General features: G+C 39.8%; 1 protein-coding gene across 4 annotated transcripts in view; it reads left to right on the forward strand.

The window, feature by feature from the left end:
* RAB27A (RAB27A, member RAS oncogene family) overlaps nucleotides 1-25,821 on the forward strand; it is a 71,159-nt gene that overhangs the window by 38,548 nt on the left and 6,790 nt on the right. For all 4 annotated transcript variants that reach the window (XM_008705995.2, XM_008705992.2, XM_008705993.2 and 1 more), the window contains 4 exons: nucleotides 7,782-7,956; nucleotides 14,331-14,416; nucleotides 16,673-16,776; nucleotides 20,462-20,585. In XM_008705995.2, the coding sequence (XP_008704217.1) occupies nucleotides 7,804-7,956; nucleotides 14,331-14,416; nucleotides 16,673-16,776; nucleotides 20,462-20,585 (467 nt within the window). In that variant the 5' untranslated portion in view covers nucleotides 7,782-7,803. The remainder of the gene's footprint in view (nucleotides 1-7,781; nucleotides 7,957-14,330; nucleotides 14,417-16,672; nucleotides 16,777-20,461; nucleotides 20,586-25,821) is intronic.

Raw genomic sequence — 25,821 nt, forward strand, 5'->3', positions numbered from 1 at the left:
TAAAAGTGTAAGGTTTCCATGTTGAGTATCGGCTTCCCATTGTGCTCTGGCACTGAGCACAGAACAGGCATTCAATAAATATTTGATGAATGCAGGAGTGAGTGGATGAGCACGAAGAAGTGTCCTTACAGAGAACCTCAGGCAGCACCACAGGAAATCATCTTGATTCAAGAAGAAAGCACCAAGCTCAATACCAAACCAATCTGTAGGGAAATGACAAACTTCATGATTTTTCTGCTCTTTCCATGTTGAAGCCACAAGAAAGACATACATAAAGAGGGTTTACAGGAGATGGTACAAGTATCAACATCCATAATTTCTTAGATTTGTTGTGACCAACAAGAGGCAGACATGCCCTCAGTTTCTGAACTCTCTTCTTGGGGGAACCCATCAGAAGGAAGAGCTTTGCGACAGAGAGGCAGAAGCACAGGCCCTTCATCCCAACCTCTCTGAGTCTAAGGCTTAGTTATAAAGTAATTGATCTCTATAGCTGCTGGCACCACAGAAAACTTTTGATTCCTGAATCAAAGCAACTATAATTGAGGTTCCTGGCTTTGAAGGAAGGCATACAGAGAGAACAAAACTCATGATATGTTAGAAAAGGATGCAGGACTAGAATTTAGGAGACTAGGGCGCTAGCTCAGCTTCACATCTAAGCTGCTGATCCATTTTATGTTGTTCACTTGTCTTCTCTGGGCTTTATTGAGTTTCCTCTTCTGGAAATTAAAGTATTCAACTGATGAACATTCCAGCTCTGAAATTGCCAAAAATCACACAGATAAAACTAAGTGTTAGATTGGGATGCCAAGATAGCTTTTGTAATGGATAGAGACCTCATAAGTGATTGCATTTTGAATTGAAATTGAATTTTTCCTAAGATTTTTCTAAAGGTTGAGGTACAGGATTAAATTAAGAATAGATCGTAAAATGACATGTCTTGCTGAGAACGTGATGAGGCTCCTAGTAATAGTATTGCTACAGACCAGTTTCAATTACTGAACATTTAACATAGACCAAGCAATGCACCAAAAGCTTCCTGTGGATAATGTCACTTAATAACCATTGTTATTTCCATTTTATAGTTGAAAGAATGGAGGCTTAGTGTAAAGAACTCAGACCAGGTCACACACAGAGTCAGAATTTGAACCCAAGCCTACTTCCCATCATATTAAGACAACATCACTCTTTATGTACTTTAAGTTTTGTACAGACCATTGAGTTTTCTTTAAGGATGATGTACTGATAAAATAAAATCATGCTTGCCTAGTACTGTTAGTGGCACATGGTGGTTATTCAGTTAATATTATCCTTCCCTCTTTTTTTGCCCTCTGTACTAAATATGGGTGATAGAGGGAATATTTGGCTTTCAAGAAATGGCTGATATATCTGAAGTAGTTTCAGAATGGTTCTGCCTAATGATAGGGGATCCTAAGTTTGGAGTCTATAATCGACTTTCATAGGAAGCTTTATGGAGTAATTCTGCTAGGGGTGTGGTGGGGGGGAGATGAAGAGAGAGAGGAAGGAAGGGAGAGAAATCTAATTCCTTTGCTCTTAACTAAAACCACTCTCTTCTATCTTATTCCCTGAAGAACAATTAAGATATGTTTCATTTTTTAAATAAGGAAGAAGATCATTGACTTTCTCTCAGCGGCAATTATTACCACTTATTGTATGTTGAGGAAGTGGGTGTTCCTTGCTTTCTATTGTTAATCTGGTGAGAGTGAGGGTGGAGAGCACTTTGAAAAAATATTTGTGTAGGGAGGAGAGATAGAAGTGAACTGAGTAACAAACTCTTCCGCAGGTCCCACATTAGGGTCATTCTTAACTTTTTAGAAGAGATTTCCTTGAGGTATCTCAGATGCTGCTTCCTGAAGGAAATATAGAATATAAAGAACTGAACTTTGGTTCAAGTGTTCTTCATAGCTTGTTGTTTTTTCTTTCCTTGATTTTTAGTTTAGGGGCGTAGTTCTTTCTTACAGTTCTAGGAAAGAAAGTAATACTGACTGCGTATTGACTGTAGGGAGGCTAGATTGCAAGGTGATGGTGCTAATGGCAGTTAATAGTTATGCAGGATTTACTGTGTGCCAGACAGTGTTCTAAACTCTTCATGTATACATTAACTCAATCCTCACAACAGCCCTCTGAGATAGGTTTACCGCTTCATCAAATCTAGAATGTGCTGATGGTGCATTTTTGATCTTGGTAGAAGATGCTAACTAACGTAACTATAACATAACTATCTCCTGTGCTACCTCATTTAGTAACAGTTGCAAGATGTCATGGGTTGTAAGACTGTAAAATGTAAGATGCACCCCGATTATAAAGAAGTTAAAATAAGAAAGCATATGCATGCTAGAATTAATAAAATATTAATTTAAAAAATCATTTCCATATTTATTTATTTATTTATTTATTTATTTATTTATTAAAATTTATTTATGTGACAGAGAGACAGCCAGCGAGAGAGGGAACACAGCAGGGGGAGTGGGAGAGGAAGAAGCAGGCTCCCAGCGGAGGAGCCTGATGTGGGACTCGATCCCAGAACGCCAGGATCACGCCCTGAGCCTAAGGCAGACGCTCAACGACTGCGCTACCCAGGCGCCCCCATTTCCATTTTTAAAATGGGGGAACCTGAGGCAAAGGGATTAAATTTTCTTTAAAAATCTTTTTTCTTTTTTTAAAAAAAGATTTTATTTATTTATTTGGGAGAGAGAGAGAAAATGCAAGGGGGGGGGAGGAGCAGAGGGAGAGGGACAGGCAGACTCTGAGTTGAGCTCAGAGTTTGACATGGGGCTCATCTCAGCTTTCTCAGATCAGGACCTGAACTGAAATCAAGAGTCAGTCACTTAACCGGCTGAGCCACCCAGGCGCCAGAAGGGATTAAATTTCCTAACGTGAAATGACTGGCTTCACATCCAGGTGATTTGGTTTTACAGTCCATGTTCTTGACCTCCACTTTTTCTTGTCTCTCAACAATGTGCTGGAATTGAGCCCATGTTAGCATGTGAATAGACTGTCCTAGACCCACTTACTTGTCTTCTCACTGGGGCATTCATGATAAGAATGGCACTGAGATCCTTCTGAGAGAGGAAGTATGTGTGGTTATGTAGCACCTGGTTTTAGGGCTGTGATAAGGATTGTAAAGTAAGGTACTTGGGCATCTGACCTAGGCTTCTGACCCATTTTTAGCAAGAGTAATGCAATTGGGAAAAGCCTCCATGAATTGCGTCAATAGGCTGGAATGCTCACTGCAAATAGTATGCACAAAACGTCATTTGGGTGTCCCAGATGTCAAATTCTGCACTGTGTTTTCAGTGTTTCCCTTTCTGCTCTAAAATGCCAACATAAAAATAATTTATATCATTTCCATACTTGGGGAGTAGAGTATTTTCTTTATGGAAAGTAGGCCCCTGAAACACCCAAGACTTGAGAAACAAAAATAAGAAACAAAAATAATTTTTAATATGAAGATGGTCCTCTATGAAGACCTACCAGCAGTTGAAACTTAGCATGAAGTTTTCTTCATCTGGTGGTGATAAGCAGTGGTGAAACACAGACATGGGACTGCCGGTGGGTTTGGGGGTATGATTTGCTATGCACCAGAATTATATTCTGCTGAAAGATGGAATGGTTTCACTAATTCTGGGCTTTGACTAACTGGCTGCAAACTCAGATAAGAAGCTTGTCACCATCCATGCGCTGCCCAAACCCTGAAAAATCTCTGTTATCAATTTGAAGGCCTGTCTCTTTCCTGAGTCCTTTTATTTCCGTGCAGTTTTCTTTTTAGAATTCTGGTCTCTGTTAACCCAGACCAGCCTAGTCATTGTGACCAAGTTAGGAGACACTTGACATAGCCTCCAAATTTGCTACAGGTTTTCCTTACCTTGAGATGTCTATTTTATTGTTGGATCATGGATTAATGTTGCCAGGTCCCTGAGATAAAATGAATGGTGAGTTGTCAACCAAGGAAGCCTCTGTCAGTCATCACAGCTTTTCCTATTGTTTATCATATTCTTCTCTGCCAGCGTGCCCATACTTCTTTCTCTCAACCTGTTTATTGTTCTCCAACACATACAAACCATTCAAGTGTAGAAAGAAACTATATTGTGGTGGAGATAGACTATCTGCAACAGACGTAATTATAAATAAAAATTTAAGTTTTTTGGTTCAGCATATATTTAATGCATCAAACCATTGCTTTTTGTGCTTCTGTTTATCATTTTACATTTCTAGTCTTGAACTGTTTGAACATCTGATCAGTCAACTCCGACTGGTTTGAGCCAGTTTTTAATCAGTCTGAGACAGTAAAAACAATTTTATAGATGACCTGTTATAATATATAAACTAGTTATAAGCAGTTTGATAAAATTAGAGCAAGTATGACCCAGTTGGAAAGATTTAATTGGTCAGCACTAACTTGACTCAGTGAAATATACTCTGAATCAGTCAAATCTTGTATGAGCCCGTCAGAACATGCCTTCCAGGTCAGAACTTATTTGAGCTAGGTAAAACTAGTTTGAAGCAGTTTGAGCTATTGAAACCAGACCCAAGTAATTTTCATTAGATATATTTAGTTTTAGCCAAAGTGGCTTTAGATCAGTCAGAAATAGTTTTGTAGGTGTAACCTCTTTGAGCTCGACTCTTTCGTTCTGAACTATAATGAACCATTCAGATTTTTTTGAGCAAGTATGAGCTTGTTAGAATGGACTGCAGTGTTTTATACAGATTTCAAACTGTTTTTAAGCTGGCCCTACCTTCTTTTGCCATAGGCATATCAATTTAAAATGAAAATGTTTTAAGTCAGCCAAAAAAGATCACAATTAGTTTGAAAGTGATCTGTGTTGACTCAGCAAATGACTCTGAGCCAGTCAGAAATCCTTTGTGCTAGAAAAATGTTTGGAGCGACTCAGAGGCAATTTCAGAGATTGGTCTAGGTCCTCAGCGTTAGTCTGATCCGTCCAGAGTGGGGTGAAGAGGGTGAGCTAACATTTACTGAGTATCCAGTATATGCCAAGCACTGTGCTGGGTGCTTCACAAAGAGTATCTTATTCAATCTTTAGAACAATGGTGTAAAGGAGTGTATAGCATCTTCTTTTTCATAGGATGGAAACCTGAATCCAAGACTCAGAGACATCTGAGGCATGTGGGAGACATGGAATTTGGCCCAGCTCTGCTTGACTTCGGAGGTCATGTTTTTCCTATTAGGCTACCATGTAAGATATCATACCTGCTCACCTTTAAGCCCAACATGCATTTGTGGAAGCTTGAGTAACAGACAATAAGCTTGGAGGTAGACTGGACATTGAACTTGGAGTTAAGAGATTTATATTCTAGACTGTGGAAATGAGTTCACCTCTCTGGGTTCTATTTCATCCTTTGGAAAACTGAACCCAGAGAGTGAAAGGTCTGGACATTTATTTTCAGATTAGCAAGGCAGATAATTGCCTAGAGGTGTGATCTGAAGAGTGCAAACTAAGATTAATATTGTCGGTGGTATTTATGTACCTTCACTTGTGGTATTTGGTTTGTTAATGCTTCCTTTATGATGGCTTGGTTTGGGAACAAACTGTTAACGTATTGCTGTCAACATGAATAGAAAAGCCCACAACGAGCATTTTTAGATTTATATGTGTGATTCTTCTCCCATGATAACTAAACACATAAAATTTTGGCACAGCCGATATAGTTTCATCTGTCTTTGAATTCCATTCAAGTGAATTTAGAGAATTTTAGAAGAGTGATGCCATTGGTGACAGCATTTTCTCCTGTACCTTAAATGATATAAAAACATAGACATAGAAATGACCAACCTTTGTTCAAATTAAAAGGAAAGAGGAAGTAAGGTAACCACAGTGTTGTCTTGTATCATTCTCATTGCAGAATTTGGAGTTGCTTTCTGCTTCCTCATTCATTTTTAGGGGAACCTCTAAAATGATTAAACATTATCTGGACCCGCTTTTCAATTCTTAGCTCTAGTTAATGAAAACTTGGAGCCAAATGAGATCCTATGATATGACGTACTAGAATATTTATTTGTACCCTATTGGTCATCTTCTGGAGAGGAATTCTGTGATATACCATTAATACTGACAACCTAAACCTGTGAATACAGAAGGGAAGCCATCATCTATGAAGTGTCATTCTTTATAGTGTGCAAATAGAATAACGAATGTTTGTGGAGTCTCTGCCCTTATCAGCTGACCAGCCATATCTGAATGTGAGGTCCCAGATCTTTACTAAGGCACTATGAAGAAGTAAATTTCAGTGGCTCTTGGGGGTCAGCATTCAGATTTTTGAGCGTAAGATGAGTCACCAAATTGAGGCTGGGGTGGGGGAGGAAACCCTGAAAATCAATAAATGCCCTTGCTTGAGCTTTTATTAATTTTACGGATCTATAGAAATAATCCTATAGGAAGCATTGAGAATTGTAGTAAAGTTTCTCAGTGTGAGGCTGTATGAAAATAGACGCTGAGAGGAAAATCAGTGTCTAATGTAGGGCATCTGATGTGTATGTGGATGGGTGAATATGCATGTTTGAATGGGCATGGAGAATTGTCAGTGGTAGTGGGGTAGCTGATGATTTCTCTGATTTTCTGGGGGGTTTATTGGTATTAGAAATGAGAGCATAAAAGAGGTAAGCCTTCCCTGGGGACAGACTACGTTTTCAGTTGGACTGCTATTTGAGTAGTCGGAATCTACTTAGAGAATAAAAACAAATCATGAAAAGTGCTCAATGCAAAAAGATAAAAATAACTGTGGTTAGGTCTTGGTAAAAATAAGAATTTTTCTTCTCTAAGGTGGACTTTTGTTTTAGTCAATATCTAAGATCTGAATTGGTAGCATTTCTTGTTTGAATACCCAGGCAAGTACCGGTAGAGGAGCCCTTTGTAATGGAACTATGGTCTCTGAACAGTGACTGCCCAAATCTGGAACTTAGTTCCCAGGGGAGCAGTGGTATTCTGAAAAGTCTGACTTAACATGCAGTATATCACGACCACCACCACCACCACCACCACCACCACCACCATCATCATCATCAAAAATAAGGAAGCCACAAACCACATTTTACTTGTGAATTTAGCATTGTCTTTGAAGGAACTATAGTGACATTTGAAAATGAATAGAATAAGTGAAATTGCCTAGATATCCAAGTAAAAGAGAAAAGCCAAGGATCTTGCACCAGGAGACTTTGAAAAAGAAGAGGGAATTGGAACTACTTGTACTCTAAGAATTCTTATTATTCCTGTAACATTCTCCTTCCTACTTTCTTTTAAAAATTTTTGTTTATGTCATCTGCATGTAAGACTTAGTGCTGGTTATCTTCTTAATTTTTATTGCACATTAATTTTAAATTAAACTGTTATTTAGGGGCGCCTGGGTGGCGCAGTCATTAAGCTTCTGCCTTTGGCTTAGGGCGTGATCCTGGCGTTCTGAGATCGAGCCCCACATCAGGCTTCTCCACTAGGAGCCTGCTTCTTCCTCTCCGACTCCCCCTGCTTGTGTTCCCTCTCTCGCTGGCTGTCTCTGTCAAATAAATAAATAAATAAAATCTTAAAAAAAAAATAACTGTTATTTATTATTTTAGTAACATCTCATCTAGCAAGTTATTAGGTCCTTGGGGGCAGTGAATACTATCTAATCCTCTTCACAGAACCCCTAGGCATATAGGTGTCACATAGTACTTATTGAACTGGATATTAAAATAATTCACTTTATTCATGGAAGATTCCAGTATTTCCTAATGGCTTTTTAGTAAATATGCATTTGTTTGTATTTTACAGGTGAACCACTGAGTTCTTCATTATGTCTGATGGAGACTATGATTACCTCATCAAGTTTTTAGCTTTGGGAGACTCCGGAGTAGGGAAGACCAGTGTACTTTACCAGTACACAGATGGTAAATTTAACTCCAAATTTATCACGACAGTGGGCATTGATTTCAGGGAAAAGAGAGTGGTAAGTTCTATATAAAAATGTGATCTCTGAATCAATGGTTGTCTGTCTGTCTAGTTTGTTTTGTAGGAATTAGAAGGACAGAGTTTGGAATATAAAATTGAAGGGTGCATGTGAAAGTGTATTCTGTTCAATCTAGGAAATGTGATTTAAAAGGTTGTGCTGAAGGACATTTACTATAAAACCAATAAGACAAAAGTGAAGATTTCTTTTAAATTTCCCTTGATACCCTTTTGGCTTGTATGTTCCGTCAGAACTCCACAAAGGTATTTGTCTTCCTTTGTTATGAAGCCTACAAACCACCCTAGGCCTCCTACTGCTGTTTTGTGGACTATTTCTTCCACCTTTGATGTCATTTTTAATGGCCTTTGTTTTAATTCAATCCCACATGGAACACTAAGTGGCAAAACTCATCACTGCTGCCAGGAAGGTGAGGCTGGCGTGGAGTGAGAATACCAGTAGTGTATGTTGACCTGCGAGGTAACCAAGGGAACAGAGAGGTTCTACTGAATGATGAAGGAAGAGGCTCTGTTTTTGTTTATTTAAGGGACTGAAAGTTATTCTGATGCTGGAGGGAGGGCAGAAGGTCACTGGGTCGGAGTTGCAGAGAGAAGATGGCCTTCATCATGACCTACATTTCTTGCTGAAAAATTGACTGTTACCCTGAAGCAGGTCAGCACGTGGTCAAGAGATTAATGACAAAGGTCTTTCAATGGAGCATATTCTACCTGGAAAAGATACAGGGTCTATGGCTTCCAGGATAGAAGAATTCATTCCCTCTTACTCAGTTGGGGTCTTTTCTTCCACTGCCGGAGAATCTTACAGAGACTCAGACCCACTAAGAATAGGATTTCATTAAAATTTTAGTATTGACATATAATTGGTAGAATTGGTATACATGTATGTGATTATATTTATTAATTCCCGTTTTATAACTTTGTTTTTTAAAAATCACTTTATTGAGCTATAGTTCACATAACCTAAAATTCACCCATTGGAAGTGTACAATTCAGTGGTTTTTAGTATATTCACAGTTGTGTATCTCATTTTAGAACATTTCATCACCTCCAAAAGAAACCTCATGCCCTTTAGCAGTCATTCCCCATTTATCATCCCTCTAGCCACTAACCTGCTCCCCATAGATTTGACTATTCTGGACATATCATAGAAATGGAATCATACAATGTGTGGCCTTTTGTGTCTGGCTTCTTTCACTGAGCATAATGTTTTCAAGGTTCATCCATGTTGTAGCATGGATCAGAGCTTCATTCTTTTTTATGACCAAATGATATTCCATTGTCTTGGTATACCACATTTTGTTTATTCATCCATTGATAGACAGTTGGGCTGTTTCACTTTTTAGCTATAATGAATAATGCTTCCATTAACAGTCATATACATTTTTTGTGTGGCCTTATGTTTTCAAATCTCTTGGGTATACACCTAGGCGTGGAATTAATTGGCCATATGATAACTCTCTATTTAACTTCGAGTGACTTCCAAATTTTCTAAAGATGCTGCACCATTTTAGATTCTTATCAGGGCTCCATTTTCTCCATATCCTCACCAGCTCTTGTTACTGTCTATTTGATTATAGCCATTCCAGTGAGTGTGAAGTGCTATCTTACTGTAGGTTTGACATGAATTTCCCTGACAAGAGATTTTTTTTTTTAAAGATTTTATTTATTTATTTGACACAGAGAGAGACAGCCAGTGAGAGAGGGAACACAAGCAGGGGGAGTGGGAGAGGAAGAAGCAGGCTCCCAGCAGAGGAGCCTGATGCAGGGCTCGATCCCAGAACTCCGGGATCACGCCCTGAGCCGAAGGCAGACACTTAACGACTGAGCCACCCAGGTGCCCCGAGAGATGTTTTTGAGTAATCATTTCTTTCATGTACTTATTAGCCATTTGTATATCATCTTTGGAGAAATGTCTATTCAGATTGTTTGCCTTTTTGAAATTGGTTCTTTACTTTTAAGAGTTTTAAAAGTATATTCCGTATAAATGTCCATATATATGATCTAACATAAAGCCTATCCTTGAGAATGTTTCATGTATACCTGAGAGGAATGTGTGTTCTGCAATTGTTGAGTGCTCGATGGATGTCTGTTATGTCTTTGGTTTACAGTGTTGTGTAAGTCTTCTGTTTCCTTGTTCATCTGCCTACTTGCTCTATCCGTTATAGAAAGTGGAGTATTGAAGTCTCTCAATGTAATGGTCGACATGTTTATTTCTCCCTTTTTCTCCCTATATGTTCTTAATGGAGTAACCCTTTTATCATTATAAAATGTCCCTAATAACAATTTTTGTCTTCAAGTTTATTTTTTCTGATATTAGTAAAGCCACTCCAGCTCACTTTTAGTTCCCGTTTGCATGGTATTTTTTCCCCCATCCTTTTATTTACCTCTTTGTGTCTTTGAATCTAAAGCATGTCTTTCTAGATAGTACATAGTTGGATCATGTTTTTAAGTCCATCTTGCCAATTTTTGCCTTTTATTTGGAATATTTAATTCATTTATATTTAATTACTGATAAAAAAGCCTTTATGTTTGCCATTTTGCTACTTGTTTTCTATGTGTCTTATTTTTTGTTCCTCTGTTTTTTTCATGACTAATTTGTGTTATATACTTTCTAGTATACCATTCTTCTAATTCTCTTGTCATTATTTTTACTATATATTTGAGTTATTTTTTAATAGTTCCCCTAGAGATTACAATTATCATTTAATTTTTTACAGTGTAGTTTGGATTAATACCAACTTAATTTCAATACTGTCATGAAACTCTGCTTATATATAGCTTCATTTCCTACTCCTTCCTTTGCACTGTTATTGTCATGCAAATTACATCTTGATATGCTGTGTGCTCATCAACAGATTTATAATTATTCACGAAGCCGTGTTTTCATCAGATGGAAGAAAAGAATTTAACAATACATTTATCCTGTCTTTTATATCTATCTATGTAGTTATCTTTCTGGTTCTCTCTATTTTTTATGGATTTGACTTACTGCCCAGTGTCCTTATATCTCGGCCTGAAGCACTGTCTTTATTATTCCTTATACAGAAAGAATGCTGGTGATGAACTTTCTGTTTTTGTTTATCTGGGGATGTCTTACTTTGTCTTTCAATTTTAAAGAATAGCTTTGTTGGGTATGGAATTCTTGGTTGATAGTCTTTTTTCTTTCAGCACTTTATGTCATCCTACTGCCTTTTGGCCTTTATTGTTCTTTAATGACAAATCAGCTGTTAGTCTTATTGAGATCCCTTGTATGTGATGAATCACTTTTCACTTGCTGCTTTTAAAATTCTCTTTTTGTCTTTGGATTTTGACAGTTTGATGATATGTCTAGGCAATTTCTTTTTTCTTTTTTTTTTAAATGATTTTTTATTATATTATGTTAGTCACCATACAGTACATCCCCGGTTTCCGATGTAAGGCTCGATGATTCATTAGTTGCGTATAACACCCAGTGCACCATGCAATACGTGCCCTCCTTACTACCCATCACCGGTCTATCCCATTCCCCCACCCCCCTCCCCTCTGAAGTCCTCAGTTTGTTTCTCATAGTCCATAGTCTCTCATGTTTCATTCCCCCTTCTGATTACCCCCCCTTTCTTTATCCCTTTCTTCCCCTACCGATCATCCTAGTTCTTATGTTCCATAGATGAGAGAAATCATATGATAGTTGTCTTTCTCTGCTTGACTTATTTCACTTAGCATTATCTCCTCCAGTGCTGTCCATGTTGTAGCAAATGTTGAGAACTCGTTCTTTCTGATAGCTGAGTAATATTCCATTGTATATAGACCACAACTTCTTAATCCAGTCATCTGTTGAAGGGCATCTCGGCTCCTTCCACGATTTAGCTATTGTGGACATTGCTGCTATGAACATTGGGGTGCATATGGCCCTTCTCTTCACTACTTCTGTATCTTTGGGGTAAATACCCAGTAGTGCAATGGCTGGATCATAGGGTAGCTCAATTTTTAACTTTTTAAGGGACCTCCACACTGTTTTCCAGAGTGGCTGTACCAACTTGCATTCCCACCAACAATGTAGGAGGGATCCCCTTTCTCCACATCCTCTCCAACAATTGTTGTTTCTTGATGTCTAGGCAATTTCTATTAATTTTTTGGAGCTCACTGGGTTTCTTGAATGTGCAGATGAATGTTTTTCATCAAATTTTGGAGGTTTTTAGCTATTATTTCCGCAAAATTTTTTCTGCCTTTGTCTCTCTTCTTTTTATAGGATTGCCAGTATGCATATGTTGGTATGTTTGATGGTTCCATAGGTTTCTGAGACTCTGTTCGTTTTTCTTTATTCTTTTTTCTTCTGTGCCATGGCCTGGATAACCTCAACTGACCTATCTTCAAATTCAGTGGTTATGTCTTCTGCCAGTTTAAGTCTGCTATTGAAGCCCTCTAGTGAATATTGCACTTCAGTTATTATACTTTTTAACTCCAGAATTTCTATTTACCTTTTATAATATCTATCTCTATAAACATCCTCTATTCAGTGAGGCATTGTTCCTTTAATTCTTTAAAAAATTTATTCATTTATTTGAGAGAGAGAGAACAAGAGAGCACAAACAGGGGGAACGGCAGAGAGAGAGGGAGAAGCAGGTTCCCCACTGAGCAGGGAGCCCAACACAGGGCTTGATCCCAGGACCGACCCTAGAATGATGGTCTGAGCCAAAGGCAGATGCTTAACTGACTGAGCCACGCAGGAGTCCCTATACTTTAATTCTTTAGACATGATTTCCTTTAATTCTTTGAACATATTTATAATAGCTGATTTAAAGTCTTTGTCTAGTAAGTTCCTGGCCTTCTTTAGGGATGGTTTTTGTTCATTTCCTTTCCCCCAGTGTGTATGAGCCATACTTTCCTGTTTCTTTTTGTGTCTCATGAGCTTTGTTGAAAACTGAACATTTTAAATAATATAATCTGGCAATTCTAGAATCAGATTCCTCCCCTTTCCCAAGGAGGAGGAAGGGGGAGAGGGAGAGAAAGAATCTCAGGTAGACTCTGTGCTGAGCATGGAGCCTGACATTGGGCTCTGTCTCACAACCCTGAGATCATGTCCTGCGCTAAAATCAAGAGTCAGACGCTTAACTGACTGAAACACCCAGGTGCCCCTGAGCAGAGAGATTTCTTGAACCAGTAAGTCTGTCAGCTTTTTCTGACACTGTGTGTTTGTGTTTGTGTGTGCACGCGTGCAAATGTGTGCACACTCATGTGTGTGTGTGCCCATTTGGGGACATGTCCCTGATGTTCCTGCAGGCAGTTTACAACTCTGCCTTAGCCTTTACTTCCTGCTCGCGAAGAGCCTCAAAGTTAGCTAGAGATGAGATAATAGGGTCTTTTCAAGTTTTTCCCAGGCATATGTATAGTGCTATACATAAGACTGGCCTGTACATTCCAAAGAACATTTTGGAGCTTTTCAGATTTCCCTATGGAGATCTCATTTCCTTTTTATTTTTTTTCTTCTTCAAGTTTTTTGGTTCGCCTCTTGTTAGCCCCAGTTGGTATTGTTGCCGTTGTTAGATGTGATGTTGAATAATTGCTGCTGATCGTTTTCAACAAATGCCCTAAGGGTAAGGTTATTATCATCAGCAAGCTCTGAGTTTGGCAAAGGCAAGGCAAGGCCTGGAAATGGAGGTTTACGGGCAACTTTTAGACAGTTCTCTGGAGGTGAGACTTTGGGGAGCTTCAAACCTGTTTTGCCTCCACTCCCTCCAGTGACTACTATGCTGATTGTTTTCACAGCTCTCATAGTTGTGCATCTCTTGGTTTTCAAGGCTACTGAGGAGCTGGGGAGAGTGGAATGGGAATAGAATAAATTAAAACAGCACAAAGTTTATTTATTGTTTTTACTGATATTCAGCCATTTTTCTTGATTAGATGCTTCTTGGAACATTGAGAGTCTTTGTTAGTTTTCAGAGTTTGGAAAAAGTGGATTTTGGCTTTTTTTTTTTTTTGCCAGTGTTTCATTGCTTTTATGGTGGAAGAGATCTTCAGAGGTCCTTCCTGTAAAATTGCTTTAGAGTACTTTTTAAAGATGGGATTGGGGAAAATACTAGTGACTTGAGGGAACTTTGAGGAAAGGTTAGCAGATTATTATTTTTTCATATAGATTATGTGTTATGTATATATTTCATAATATATTTATAAAAAATATGTAATGTATATATTTATGTTTTAATACAAATTATTGTATTATCCAAAGATAGTTTTTTGGAATAATGTACAAATAAGGTTGTATTCCAGATGGGATTTTTTAGAAGTTTAGATGCTTCGAGGAGCTTTACTAAATAGAAAAGTGAAAAAAGTTCATTGGTCTCAAAAGTTTTCTTTTTCTCTTTCATTTCGCTATTTTAGGTGTACAGAGCCAATGGACCAGATGGAGCCATCGGCAGAGGCCAGAGAATCCACCTGCAATTATGGGACACAGCAGGGCAGGAGAGGTATGAGATCTTCAGTCTGGTGTTCCTTACTGGAGGAAAGGGAAAACCAGCTGCCCTTCACACAGTACCTGAGCAGGAAAAGGCCAGCTGATTAGTTGACTTGCACCTAGATAAGACATGTTGCTAAATTAGCAGGAAATTTACCCATCTGAAATGATAATGGTGTCTATTTCATGCAAGGTCAAAGGAAAAATGAATCCTTTTCAAAATAGACTATCTTACTTATGGAGTTTTTACTTCTTCCTTCTTTCTCCTCCTCCTCCCTCCTTTGTCTTTCCTCCTTCTTCATTTTTCTTCTTCTTCATGTTCTTCTTGTTCTTTAAGATGTATACACTTTTTTTCCATTTACTTTTGCTGTTTACACAGCCACAAAGACAACTGCAGAATTACATGCATTATTCTTACCTGATTGTGGAAACCTCGCAGAAAATCTGATTGGCATTAACTCATACGGTCAGAAGTTACTTGATCAAAATAAGTCACATGAAATCTTGATATAAAATTTCTTTTCGTTATGGCTGCTGTTTTCTCTCATGGTTTCTTTGACGTATTCTGTTTGGTTTTTATTTTTTAAAAGATTTATTTATTTGAGAGAGAGATTGTGTGCCAGGGTGGGGGAGGGGCTTAGGGAGAGGGGGAGAGAAACTTCAGCAAACTCCACACTGAGTGCAGAGCCTGACTCAGGGTTCAGTCTCACAATCCTGAGATCATGACCTGAGCCAAAACCAAGAGTCAGACGCTTAACTGACTGAGCCACCCAGGCGCCCCTGCAGTGTTCTGTTTTTTAACTTTTTGTTATGGAAATCTTCAAATATATACTACAGAGGATAATATAATAAAATCACATACATATTTCCCAGTTTCAGTCGTCATCGGTTTGTGGCCTTTCTTATTTCATGTATACCTCTATCCCTTCTTACCCCTTCCCCCAAATACATACTTTGGTATGTATTCCTCAAGAATAAGGACTCTTTTTGTAAAAGCATTGATTAGAAATGTTTGAGAAAACTTAAAATAACAGATTAGATGACAAATTCATACCAGTATTTTCTTCCCTGGAGTCTATGCCTGTCAGTTGCAGACTTTACATAAAAATAAAGTGGAAACTGACCTTTAGGGGGAGAGAGAAGGGAGATAGCAGGAGAAAACCTTGGAAGAGAGAGTACCAAGAAAGGATAAGGACTGAGTCAATACTACTCCCACCTTAAAGCCAAAGAAATGGTTACCAGAGTTATGAGACCTCTTTAGAGACTAAAATTAAAAGGTCATGGAACCCATTGTAACATCAAGTCAAGCTGAATTTTCTGAGGACAAGGGAAATATACCCGGCAAGAACCATTGCTTTTGGCCTGATTAACTCTTAATTGTACAGTAAATTCTTGACTGAGACTAAGGGATCATGAGCTAGTTCTTCTGATCCCTGTCCAGCAGTCTGGTTTTTCAAATCACATGGTCTGTTAACACATAAACTTATGTAAGTTATAAATAACAGTCTTATTCACTTTTGGAATATCATCATCCAATTTTTTTAATTCTTAAAAATTTACAGAGATTGTTTTTATTTTTTATTTAATTCCAATATAATTAACGTACAGTGTTAAATTAGTCTCAGGTGTACAATATAGTGACTCCACAGTTCCGTACATTACTCAGTGCTCATTATAAGTGTACTCTTAATCCCCTTGATCCATTTCACCCATCCTCCCCACCCGCTTCCCCTCTGGTAACCATCAGTTTGTTCTCTATAAGATTGAATTCCAGGGGCGCCTGGGTGGCTCAGTCATTAGGCGTCTGCCTTTGGCTCAGGTCATGATCCCAGGGTCCTGGGATTGGGCCCCACTTTGGGCTTCCTGTTCAGCAAGGAGGCTGCTTCTCCCTCTCCCACTCCCCCTGCTTGTGTTCCCTCTCTGGCTATCTCTGTATGTCAAATAAATATATAAAATCTTAAAAAAAAAAAAAGATTAAAATCTAAATACAACTTTTGATAATTTTTGGTGTTTTATAAAGTCTCAATATATTTTCAAGTATTCTTTCTGGTTCTAGATATCTACTTGATAGCATAATTTGCTGAATCTTGTATAATTAAGAGATAGAATATACATGTATAACGTGAAGTTATTAGAAATAATGACACATTATTAAATACCTAATTTGTTATTAATGAATTATTGGAAGAGGCTAAGGGCACTATTGGTAGTTTTATATTTCAGGAGTGGGGCCATGATGTAGGTGACCAATCTGCTTTTATGTTCCTAGGTTTCGTAGCTTGACAACAGCATTCTTCAGAGATGCTATGGGGTTTCTTCTGCTCTTTGATCTGACAAACGAGCAAAGTTTCCTCAATGTCAGAAACTGGATAAGTAAGTGCTGTTTTTTCCGTGTCTCCCACTCCCCACTTCCCACAATATGGTGCTCTTTTAAATTCTACTTCTGTTGTAAGTTGTTTTGGAGGAGCTCCTAGGGCTATTAAAAAATGCTGTTTAAAGGAGCAAGGTTTTACTTTGGGGGCAAAGATTACTGAAATACTCTGCTTTTCCTAGTAATACTAACTTTGATTTTAGGATGAGGACTCTGGGCCTTGAAGACCCAGAGTAGTCCTGTCCTTCTCCGAGGGCATGGAGTTTAGCTTTTTCAGTTCAGTAGCCTTTGATGCTCTTTCTTAATTAACTTGATCATTACGGGCTGAAGAGTTATTTAATACTGTAAGTACAGGTGCCTCAAATTTAGTTCTGCTCCCTGGGCTTCAGTTTGTTAAATGCCTGTGTTGCACACCTCATTATTTCAATTAAAACTGAATGATGGTGGCTATTTCTAGTCCTTTATCCTCGGCCCTTCCTCATCATCCTCTTCTTTGTATCATTCTAACAAGTTCTGAGGCTTTAAGTCAAACACTTTATAAGATTCTTATTAGAGATGTGCTCATAGAATCTCAGCATGGGGAGATCATCAACCCACCTGTTTTCTCAGATAGAAATGGAAACTCTGAGACAGATAAATCTTGCCTGTCTTGACTTTTTCAGCTGATTAGATAAATAACAAAATTATGTGAAATTATGTGTAATGTATGCATTTTGTTATCCTTACAGTGTAAAAGAATTCTTTTTTTTTTTTTTTTAAAGATTTTATTTATTTATTTGACAGATATAGAGACAGCCAGCGAGAGAGGGAACACAAGCAGGGGGAGTGGGAGAGGAAGAAACAGGCTCATAGTGGAGGAGCCTGATGTGGGGCTCGATCCCATAACGCCAGGATCACGCCCTGAGCCGAAGGCAGACGCTTAAACTGCTGTGCCACCCAGGCGCCCCAGTGTAAAAGAATTCTTATTGCACAATTAGGTAGAGAAAACTTACACATTTTGAAGATTTCATATCTTCAATGAAAAGTATTCTCCCCCAATCCGCCTTTTAAAAAAAAAAAAAGTTATAGTGTTCAGTATCAGAGATAATAATATCAAATCTTAATTAGGAATAAAAATTTATTGTCTGTACACTTTATTTTTCCTCTGCCTGTTGGCATTTTGAATATTACAGGGATCATTCATTTCTTCTTTTTGGGAGTGTATGCTAGAACAAAGGCACTGTTGCCTTGAACAAGTAGCTGACTCCTGGGCCCTGACTGGCCCGGGGAGGGGAGAGCTGGTCTGCACCCTCCCTTTGCTTCCCCCGAGCTGCCCTGGCAGTCCCTTCTCTCTTGAGTCCAAAGCTCTCCATGTCCTGTTGGGAAGGGGATACATACAAGTCCAAAGGTGAGCCCTGCTGAATTCGGAAGACTGAACAGAGAGCTGAGTTCTCTCAGCCTAAATCTGATATCTGAAAGGAATCAGGTAGTGTTGTGTTCACTTCTGTCTTCCTAGAGCTCAGAGAGTGGGCAAGTGATGCCCATAGTGACTCTTCACCTAGTGGCAGCCTATTTTGTAAAGAGATTTTAAGGTAGCCTGAATTTTTAAACCTTGTTTCTGTAGCCTCACATGAATGGTGTAAGAGCGCAACAGGTATATATTTACATGTTTTTGCCTGTATATTTTTATCCCTATTATTCTGCCTGTCTGCAAAGCAGTCCCCACACTCAGTCCCCCCCACCCCTACCCCCACCCCCTTTTAAAAACTGGTTAGAGTTCTACTTATTCTTTAAAATCTGGCAAATTATAGGCTCCGTGAAATTTTCTGTAACTGTAGTTAGATTAAATTTTTTCCTTCCTCTTAACTGCTATTATGTTTTGTACTACCCATAGGATTTTTAGCACATACCACCCTGAGTTGTAGAAGTTATTTATGTACGTGTCTTTTTCTTAGTGAGATTGTTTGAGAATTGATTAATTTACTTTTTATATAAGTAATTAGTCTTTGAAGAAAAATTAGGAAGGAAGAAATAAAAGGAAAAATCACCAATAATCACACTTCCCGGAGTCTCCAAAATAAACAAATACTATTAAACATCATTCCTGGTAATACTTACACAGCACTTCCGAATGCTTTAACGTATTAATTTGTGGTTCTCAAGTATGAGTGTGCATCTGAATCACCCAGGGATCTTGTTAAAACACAGATTCTGGGCTCCAAATCCAGCATTCCTGACTCAGTAGATCTGGGGTGGGACCTGAGAATTTGCATTTCTAACAAGTTCCCTGGTGATGGTAAGACCCATGAACCTCACCTGCAGAATCCCTGAATTAACTCACTTAATCCACACCTTAACTCTTTGAAGTAAGTACCATCATTATTACCACTTACAGATGGGAAAACGACTTCCTCAGGGTCACGCAGCTAGTAAATGGCAGAGCAGGGGTTCAACCTTGGACACAGTCAGTCCTGAGTTTGTGCTCATAATCATGACACTGGACATATGTGGGGTTAAGAAAGCATAGAGCCACTCTGGAGACCAAAAAGGTTTCACGGTAGGGGTAGCTGAGATGCAAGTCTTTTAAAAGAAGGGTGGGAATTTCTGGAAGGAAGGTTGTGGTTGGGTATTCAAGCACGTGGGGACAGCCTGTGTGCCAGCCTGGAGGAAAGAAAGCACATGGCAGTTACTGGAAACATACACAGTTTGGTTTTGCCTAGATAGGCCTTGTTCCCCGGTTGTCCCTTGAGGGCAAAGGTCAGGGCCCTGAAATTCTGCACCAAGTATCTGGCCTATGTTAATGATCAGTGAGTGCTTGAGGACTAGATTTTCTCCCGATAAGATAAAATGAACCTGACTTTGTAATGAGGAACTAAAATGTCAACACTTTTCTGGTTAACCATGCTAAAAAAATAAATTAGGCCATACCAACTTTGAGGTATGTCTTATTGTGAAAGTTTGGGCTGCTTTAATTTCATTATGGGGTGTGATGAATAAGACATAGAGCTTTATTTTACTGCTTTGGGAGGTGATTTAGCTTAGTGAGGCTCCTTTTGCTTAATGTAATTGCTTGTTTAAAGTACGTGTTTACAGGGTTTCAGGTGAAAAGAAATAAAAGCTGTGGAATAAGAATTGTCTTCCGCTTCCCCTTGATTCTGGTGACAGAGTCCTTTCCTATTTATTCGGGGTTTTCTCTCACTTAATCTTAAATCTTGCTTATTTGAATTGAATTGATTCTGCCTTAGGATCATAGAAAAATGTGAAAACATTTCAGGTAGGAACAATCTGGTTTGTAGGAAGAGAGTTCTTTTAAAAATATTGCTGTGAGGAGACACTATACGAAAAACAAGAGCTTTAAGATGAGCAATAAGCAGTAAAAATTCTCCAAGCTTTTTTCAAAGGGCCTTCGATAGAAAGATAGTCACAGGTGTGTGCACACATGGTCGCTCACACGCACACGTGCACTTTCGGAGGGTTAGTGAATTCTCCCATTCCTCTCTGATATAAGTAAGATGGGATATGTGCTTAAGGACAAGTTTTACGTCTCTGTCCCATGCATTCAGTTTTGCACACTAGGTTCTTGACGCTTCAAAAGCGTTGTATCATTTCCTTAGGTCCTGATATCCACTTACAGTTCTCAGAGCACTTTTCCATATATTCTCCATTGATCACACACACATTATTTACCTATAATAATTTTTCTTACAGGCCAGCTACAAATGCATGCATATTGTGAAAACCCAGATATAGTGTTATGTGGAAATAAGAGCGATCTGGAAGACCAGAGAGTAGTAAAAGAGGAGGAAGCAAGAGGACTTGCAGAGAAATATGGGTGAGTATTTTTGTGGAGACATCCAGAGAAAACATTCCCAGTTCGAACGTTAGCACATGAATGGATAGCAGAAAATGCAAAAGCAAAAAGATGAAACAACACACTCAGATGTAGGCCTTGGGAGGTATAAAGACCTTCTTTACATGCTCATATTATGTGGTAGGGAGAACCCTAGGAAAAACATGGGGTGAGGGCCATGCTTCAGTCCCATTTTCTCAATCTCTTGGTGTTTAAAGAAAGACACCTCTGAGGGCAAATGCCCTAACTATATAAGGCTGCTTTCCCAGGATGCAAGTAGGAGATGCATGGGGTAGGAAAATGCTCTCTATTCAGTGAGAAAATTTCAAACCAGTTCATGTGCTGCTGTAGAGAGCCCCAGCATACAAGAAGGCCTGTCGGCTTTGAAATTTCTATGCTGGGAGAGGAGCGTGAGTGTGAAGATTCCCGTGGTTTAGTTTGTGTTTTTGTGGTGGAGAATCATCTAAATACTGTCCTTGAACTCTGGGAATAGGATCACAGTAGCATTAACTGGACATGAAAAAAGCAGTTAGCCTGCTGCTTATTACAAATGTCAAGGGCACCTCTACAAAGGAATTTGTGCTTTACTTTCTTTCTCCCTCTAATACAATGAGAACTCAAATGTGTATATATTAGTGACCCTTAATATAAGTGGGAGGCAGCAAGTAGAGTTGAGAAGGAAGGGGAGGTGGAGAGAGGTGGTGTGGTATGTAGCGGATGTTACCCAGCTACTTGCCCTGGTTTTTATTTTATTTATTTTATTTTTTTAAAAGATTTTATTTATTTATTCGACAGAGATAGAGACAGCCAGCGAGAGAGGGAACACAAGCAGGGAGAGCGGGAGAGAAAGAAGCAGGCTCATAGCGGAAGAGCCTGATGTGGGGCTCGATCCCGCAACGCCGGGATCACGCCCTGAGCCGAAGGCAGACGCCTTAACCGCTGTGCCACCCAGGCGCCCCTTGCCCTGGTTTTTAGGCAGAATCCAAGGAAGCCAGAGGAGGGCCTTTCTCTTTTAATTGGGTGGCAACTGCTTTGTTCTTCCTTGGGCTGATGGAGGACCAGAGCACACTCAAGGATAGCTTTCACATTGGGAAGGGAGTAGAGGATTAGGTTGGCCAGGTGGGAAGAAGTCAGAGTCTGGAGAGTTTAGAATACCAGGTAAGGAGAGTTGCTGAAATCCTGGGGGGCAGGGAGTTGCTGGAATCCTTTGAACGGGGAGGGTTGCGAGTACTCTCTCAAGATCAGTCTGGGGGTGGTGGGTGGGGTGAAGTGAAGGGAGGAAATACTAGAGACAGGGAAATTGTGGTGATCTGTTAGATGGGTAGGGGCTGTATTTGTGGAAAAGAAAAGGGAGTAAATCAGAGAAAATAGGTAGGGTGGCGGCAGAACAGGATTTTAAATCTTTTTCAATTCTAGGGGTAGGGCAAGGTAGCATGGGGTTGGGGAGTGTATCTATTCCCATCAACTCTATTGGCTTACTCTGGCACGTATTTGCAATAGGATGTGGAGATTTTCACTCTAGGGTAGATGGTGCTTAACCATGTTAGAAGCACCTAAGGGGCTTTTAACAAATGCTTGTGTCTGGGCCTCACCTCTGAGCTTCTGAGGTAATTGGTCTGGAGTGGTTTATCAGGCAAGATTCAATGGAAGAAACATATTTACATATAAAGGGATTTGTTACAGGTATTTGACCTTATGCACTGTGGGAGCTGCTTAAGCAGTCTCTAAGGTGTTAATTTGGGCACTGAAACTTGAAGTCCACAGGTCAGGCAGTCAGGAAGGGAAGGTGGGTTTAAGGTGGGGAGAGCAAATACCAGCAAACACCGGCTAGGACCCATAATGACAGAAGGAGACCTGCGTCAGTGCTTGTTGCCTCTGACCTGGATGGTGTGGGTATCCTAGAGAAGCCAGGGACCTTTGTCACAGAGCTAAGCACACGCACCTGCCCAAGGAGTTAGAGAAACCGAAGGAGGATCACAGGAACAGGTCTGGTTGCTGGTTTATACCAACCAGAAGAGCCAGCAGGTAAGCAGTGGTGTATGAGAGCTACTGAATGGCTGCTGCTTCACTTCCGCTCCCCAGACTCCCCCAAATCTCTCCTGTGATCCACCCTAACCAGAAAGGAAATTCTGGGAAATGTTGTTCAACCTAACCAAGTTGATATGTTACGAAACCACCACAGGTGGCGGCCTGGACATTGGTGTCTTTTAGAAGCTCTCCACATGATTGTCATGTTAGAAGTTTCTGGGGAGCTTTTAGCAAGTACTTGGACCTGGGCCTCTCTTCTGAGCTTCTGACAGAATTGGCCTGGAGTAGTGATTCTGAGGTGGAGGCTAGCAGAGCCTCACAGGCCGTTCTGACGTGCTCTTCTACTCTCGAGAGGCACTCGGGTAGTGTAGTGGGAAGGAAAGAGGGAGGCCAGATACCACAGAGAATACTGAAGTGTCGAAACTGGGAGCTGTGTTGCAAGGGCGCGAGGAGGAAGTACGTGATGAAGCAATGGAAACCGTGGACCTAGATGGGGCTTTTGCGAAGTCTGTTAGTGAGGCCGAAAGAAATAGGGCATCTAGGGGAGACAGCTGGATCCAGCAAGTATGTTCTCAAGTACGGGAGGGGAGCCAGGGTGGACTTCTTCCCCCACTCGGTTTCTTCAGCCTTTTGTTTGTTTCTTCTGTTCTGGTTCTCGGGCTTCCACTTCCTGCCTGGTATCAAAGAGCCCAACAGTGCCTTCTGTGTGTAGGCGGAGTCTGGGGAGCCAGGGATTGTCTTTCATCTGTGCCCAGCTCACAAGGTCTGGGGAGTACTTCATAAGAGGGGCTCAATCTCAGGTTTCTGAATTAAGTTAAAATGAGAGAAGGGATTAGCGGATCAGATAATGGAATCTATTGGAAAAGAAAGGAAAGAGATAGAAACAATTTCCTTAGGAATTAGGAAGCATAAAATATTGTTCTCAGGGCACCTGGGTGGCTCTGTTGGTTAAGTGTCCGACTCTAGGTTTCAGCTCAGGTCATGATACCAGGGTCGTGAAGTCAAGCCCCGTGTCAGGCTCCTTGCTTGGCATGGAGCCTGCTTAGGATTCTCTCTCTCCTTATCCCTCCCCAACCATGCACATACACTTGCTCTCTCTCTCTCAAATAAATACGTCTTTAAAATACATAGTTCGTAGGCTGTTTGGCAATTTCAGAAGCAAAAAGAAACAGTGCGTACGCATTTCACAAATTTGACATGTAAATTTAATGATTATTTTCACAGAATTTTGTAAATTTTTAATCATAATATTTTCACTGACTGCACATGTATGTTGGTCAGTTCATCTTCACACCAATAGCGGTAAAATAGAGGATGGTTTATGGCACATCTTTCTATCACTTGTATGTTGTCTGATAAATTTGCTTTTTTTTTTTTTTAAGATTTTATTTATTTATTCGACAGAGATAGAGACAGCCAGCGAGAGAGGGAACACAAGCAGGGGGAGTAGGAGAGGAAGAAGCAGGCTCATAGCGGAAGAGCCCGATGTGGGGCTCAATCCCATAACGCCGGGATCACGCCCTGAGCCGAAGGCAGCCGCTTAACCGCTGTGCCACCCAGGCGCCCCTAAATTTGCATTTTTTGTTACTATTGTGCAGCCTCTTCTCCCCAGTACCTAAAAATGAATCATTGGCTCATAAGTGCTTCTTTTAAATATACAAGTAAATCTGAGAATAAGACTTTCATGCAGCAGCCAAAATGGAAAGGGTGAATTGAATGTATGAGAAAGAGTGTCAGAAATTTTATGTTTATTAGACTAAGAATCCATTTACTTCTTGTTCCCTGTAATTTTTAGGTTTTTCTAGAACAAGGGCAAAATAATGCTTTCTAGTATGTTGTATTGAATAATATTGTCAATGAAGTCAGAGAAAGGAGCAAAACAGAAGTTTGTCCAAACTTGTCCTCCTACCAGTCAGAATGAGAATGGGCTACACTATTGCCGAAACACTTTAGAAAATAGCTACCAAGTCATATACGTTAGAAGAGCAAACAGAACCAGCCTGGACAGCAATGTCTTTGAGGTGATACTACTGGATCTCAAACCTTCATGTGTATCAAAATCACCTGAACTCTGGCTCCCAAGGAATTCCTCATTCAGTAGGTCTGGGGTGGAGCCCAGAAATTTGTTCCTAACTGATTCCCAGATGTTTCTCCTGCAGGTGGTTGAAGATAACACTTTGAGAACCAAGTTACTACAGGTGTGCACGCTGGCAGATACTTTCCTTGACAGTAGAGTTGATAAATCATTATGCACAGGGTATGAGGCAGTTGTCTGCTGTGCCATGCATGGGATGAGGGAAGTGTGCTTAATGACTCATCACTGGAAAATCCATGTTTGAGGAGGGAGGATGTTTTTTCTCTCTCAAAATTGATTAAATCAGCTGTGATACAGACTGGGAAGGGACACTGGGATTGGTAGTGAGGGAGTACCAGCCATAAGTGGGCAGGCAGAGGACTTGGTGAGTAAAAATGGCTGCATCTAAATACGCTCCCCCTCTCCTTTTTTCACACATGATAGTTGGTGGTCATTATAAGCCTTTTGTTTTTGATTCTGAGTTGAAGGAAATACAGGAAATTGTGAATACGATGAAAGCGTGATAATTGAATGTGTACAGATTTCATGTGCTATACAAAGGAATGGGTAGAACATTTTTTTAAAATTGGGAAGTAATTGATAGATGACATTGTATTAGTTTTAGATGTACAGTGTAATGATTGGGTATATGTATATATTGCAAAATGATCACCACAATAAGTTTGGTTAACATCCATCACCACCTACAGTTATAATTTTTTTTTTAGGATTTACTTTTTTATTTGACACAGAGAAAGAAAACGAAAGACTGAGCACAAGCAGGGGGAGCTGCAGAGGGAGAGGGAGAAGCAGGCTTCCCGCTGAGCAGGGAGTCCGATGCGGGGCTTGATCCCAGGACTCTGGGATTATCACCGAGCTGAAGGCAGACGCCTAACTGAGCCACCCAGGCACCCCAATTTTTTTTCTTCTGATGAGAAGTTTTAAGATCTACTTTCTTAAGGGCAGCAAATGTAAGATGACTTTTACCCCACTGAAGCATGCTGGCTATTGATGAGGAAAGTGGTCAAGAGTTTCTGGATTAAAGAATGTGTTAAAAACATTTACTTACAACATTAATGATATGAGTGCAGACCATTTCTGGGTTTCAAGTGGCTT

This window comes from Ursus maritimus, unplaced genomic scaffold, assembly GCF_017311325.1.
Source record: "Ursus maritimus isolate PB19 unplaced genomic scaffold, ASM1731132v1 scaffold_35, whole genome shotgun sequence".
Lineage (NCBI taxonomy): Eukaryota > Metazoa > Chordata > Mammalia > Carnivora > Ursidae > Ursus > Ursus maritimus.